The sequence below is a fragment of the Olea europaea genome, chromosome 13 (genome assembly GCF_002742605.1).
Source record: "Olea europaea var. sylvestris chromosome 13, O_europaea_v1, whole genome shotgun sequence".
Classification (NCBI taxonomy): domain Eukaryota; kingdom Viridiplantae; phylum Streptophyta; class Magnoliopsida; order Lamiales; family Oleaceae; genus Olea; species Olea europaea.
In genome coordinates, this window is record NC_036249.1 from 29859228 (window position 1) to 29862262 (window position 3035).

At 32.0% G+C, this 3035-nt stretch overlaps 1 protein-coding gene across 1 annotated transcript; it reads right to left on the minus strand.

The window, feature by feature from the left end:
• Positions 1-277: 277 nt before the first annotated feature.
• On the minus strand, positions 278-2746 carry LOC111408132 (bifunctional pinoresinol-lariciresinol reductase-like). The gene is made up of 4 exons (XM_023037935.1): positions 2364-2746; positions 1115-1358; positions 805-1008; positions 278-699 (listed from the first exon to the last, which is right to left on the minus strand). Exons 1-4 carry the CDS (start codon positions 2691-2693, stop codon positions 539-541), a joined length of 939 nt encoding a protein of 312 aa, XP_022893703.1. The 5' UTR covers positions 2694-2746; the 3' UTR covers positions 278-538.
• Positions 2747-3035: the final 289 nt, after the last annotated feature.

The window sequence follows — 3035 nt, forward strand, 5'->3', positions numbered from 1 at the left end:
TGCGGATAGAATAAAAAATGTCCACTGGGGCGGATAATCAATTTCATATTTACTAAGTTTTTTATATCGTTACATTATATTTTTCTCTCTTATTTCAACTACATAATTTTTTCATAAAATAATATTATAAGTAAATCGAAAAAAAAATTTCTTTTTCAACCACTCATTTTTCAAACTATTCCGGCCATTTTCATTTAGAAAAATGGGAGTCAAACAGGGGCATAATTTAATCATATTATATTACAAAATTTAAAACTATAATATTTTAGATAAATAATATTTAAAATATGCAATCCAAGTGCTCTGAGATCATGCACATTATCTATATAATTTATTACAATAACACTACAAGAAAAACAAACTTTCACAACATTATTTTTGCAACATTTAATAATTGCATGTTGCTTAAAGGATGTTTTCAAAAGTCGGTAATTGGATATTACCGTTGATTAACTTAATTGAAATTTGACAATAATACTACAATGCATCATACTAATGTAACCATTTTCAACACAGAATGTCACCAAAAGGTTTTCAATTACACATATCGCTTGAGAAAGTCTTCCACAGTATCATACTTAACCTCTGGATAAAGTTTGGATGCCTCTTCTTCATCTCCTATCTTAAAGCTCGCAAGGCATCCTTCGTAGAAAATATCGTGATAATGGCTTAATCCCACTTGTTGAGCATAGTCAAGCCCTGACATGAAATAAATCAAAAGAACATAAAATTTTGCTCGCATTACATATTTGTTGGAAAATGAATCTAATATGCGTGTCAGAAGGCGTCGAAAACATGCAATACCTTTCATGGAGTCCAAATAATCTTCCTTTGATACGGTAATCTTTTGGAGTTCTTTCCCAATAAGCTTCTCCCATGTCTGAACAACTTCTCTTTGCGAAAGGATGTTTTCTGGAGGACTAATGTAGATTGTCTTGTTAAGGGTTCTTGGATCATCAATTGTTTTGATGGTGTAGGTTGCTATATCATCTTCATTGTTATATATTGCTGCCCAAATCAAAGACAACAAATTGTAAGAAACCAAGCCTTTTTTTTTTAATAGATTTAGGGAGTTTGTTATATGGATTCGCCACTATGTTCGATTCACTGATACCTTTTTTGTTTCCATCTCCATGTAAAATGACAACATCTCTGGAAGGAAGAACTTTGCCAATTTGACAAAGACCTCCCACAAAATAGGCTGCAAAGCAATTTGCAGAGACATATGTGAAAGGAATCCCAGCCTCTTCAATTGCTTTCCTTACAATCATCTTCTCATCAAGTGTCACCTTTCCGGGTTCCATGGCCGTATCAATTAACTTTCCAGGATCCATTCCAAACTCTGACGGTAAAAATCTCTACAAAAATCCATTTGATGTGCATTTCGCGGCATTGATATATACAGTCAGAAAAACATAATCGGGATAGGTAAAACCCTGCATTACTTACTATGAAAACAATAATCAACTTTCCTACAAGAAATTTCACTTTTTATGAGAAAACTTTTCTTGACTAAACAAGCCGAAAATGACTTCTTAGTTGTCAAAAGTGAAACCTCTTGTAGTTTGACTCGTTGCTCCAAAAATAATTAGACAGCACAATTGACTGGTAATTGAGAAAAATACATGAGCTGATTATATTGTGGAGTCTTGATAATATTATATAACAAATCGATTATGCTAAATGTATATTATGGTGTCCATAACGTACAAGTGACATAACATCATTAGAGAGTTGAAAAACAATTTTTTCACCCTTTCAATCATAGAATTCCATATGTATATTATGGACACCCTTATAGATACCATAATATATACATGTAAAATTATCCATAACAAACATACATACCAAGTAATGCTCTAATGTTGTAGTTTGACTTGCTCTTAACATAATTAGCCCATGTTTTGTACCGCTAAAAATTTTGACTAAAATCTAAATTAAAATCGACAATTAGTTTTAACAATACATTTCATAAGATCCACAACTTTTCAACCACATATTTCATCGACTTTTATCAAAATTTATTAAAAATTTGATTTTGATCTCTATCAAACATGGGCTTAGTATATTTTGTAAGGTAAATTGGACAACACCGTGCACTAGTAATTGAGAAAAATAACTAACCCGGTTATATCGTCCAATCTCAATAATACCCCGTTTGGCCCATTATTTGGTATTATAATTTTTGGAATAATATTTTTTAAAGAATGCATGGTTGAAGAATAAAAAAAAATGTTTTTAGTTTACATGTAATATTATTTTATGAAAAATTATGTGGTTGAAAATAAAAAGGAGAAAAATTATAACGTGAAATAATTAATGGGAATTATGTAACAAACATGCAGCCTAAGTAATACTCTAACCTTGACATTTCCAGCCTCTTTAATAGCTTGAACGAGCTTGAGTTGAAGCAGAATTTGATGACTCCGAGCATGCACGCCAGAGATCGCGCTGATTACTACGTCGACCAGCTTCACAGCCTCCACCAGACTGTTGTAATCCTTGAAAGAACCTGGTACAAGATGAGCTCCTTGCATTTTGAATGACACTAATATTTCAACTTTTTCAATATCAACACCAATTTCAGGCCTATTCAGAATGTATGTTTCATGACCTTGAGCTAAACTAGCCTTAACCAGTCTCTTCCCTATGTACCCTGTACCCCCAGCTATCAAAACTTTGCTTTTTCCCATCTCTCTCTCTCTCTCTCTCTCTCTCTGTGTAGATTTCTCTTTGTATACGAGGATGTTGTGGTTAATGCGTTTGTGGCGTATTTATAGCCCATGTTTTGCCCCTATTTATCAAATTATATTTTATCCTCAAATTCATTTTTAATCATATATTTTAAGGGATTTATAATTTTTATCAACTTTTTAATCACATATTTTTTTCAACTTTTATTAAGATTTACAAAAAATAAAATTAAAATTAAAAAATATGACTTTTATCTAGACCAAACGAGGGCGAATGTGTTCCTAGGGTTTGAATTTGAGAGTATGAATATGTTACATACCAACGACTTTGGTCTACTGCAT

Coding starts and splice junctions, on each gene's coding strand:
- LOC111408132 (XM_023037935.1), bottom strand. CDS start 2,693: ATGGGAAAAAGCAAAGTTTTGATAGCTGGGGGTACAGGGTACATAGGG. Junction 1,359..2,363: donor AAGAGGCTGGAAATGTCAAG/GTTAGAGTATTA, acceptor GGATTTTTGTAG/AGATTTTTACCGTCAGAGTT. Junction 700..804: donor TTATTTGGACTCCATGAAAG/GTATTGCATGTT, acceptor ATTTCATGTCAG/GGCTTGACTATGCTCAACAA.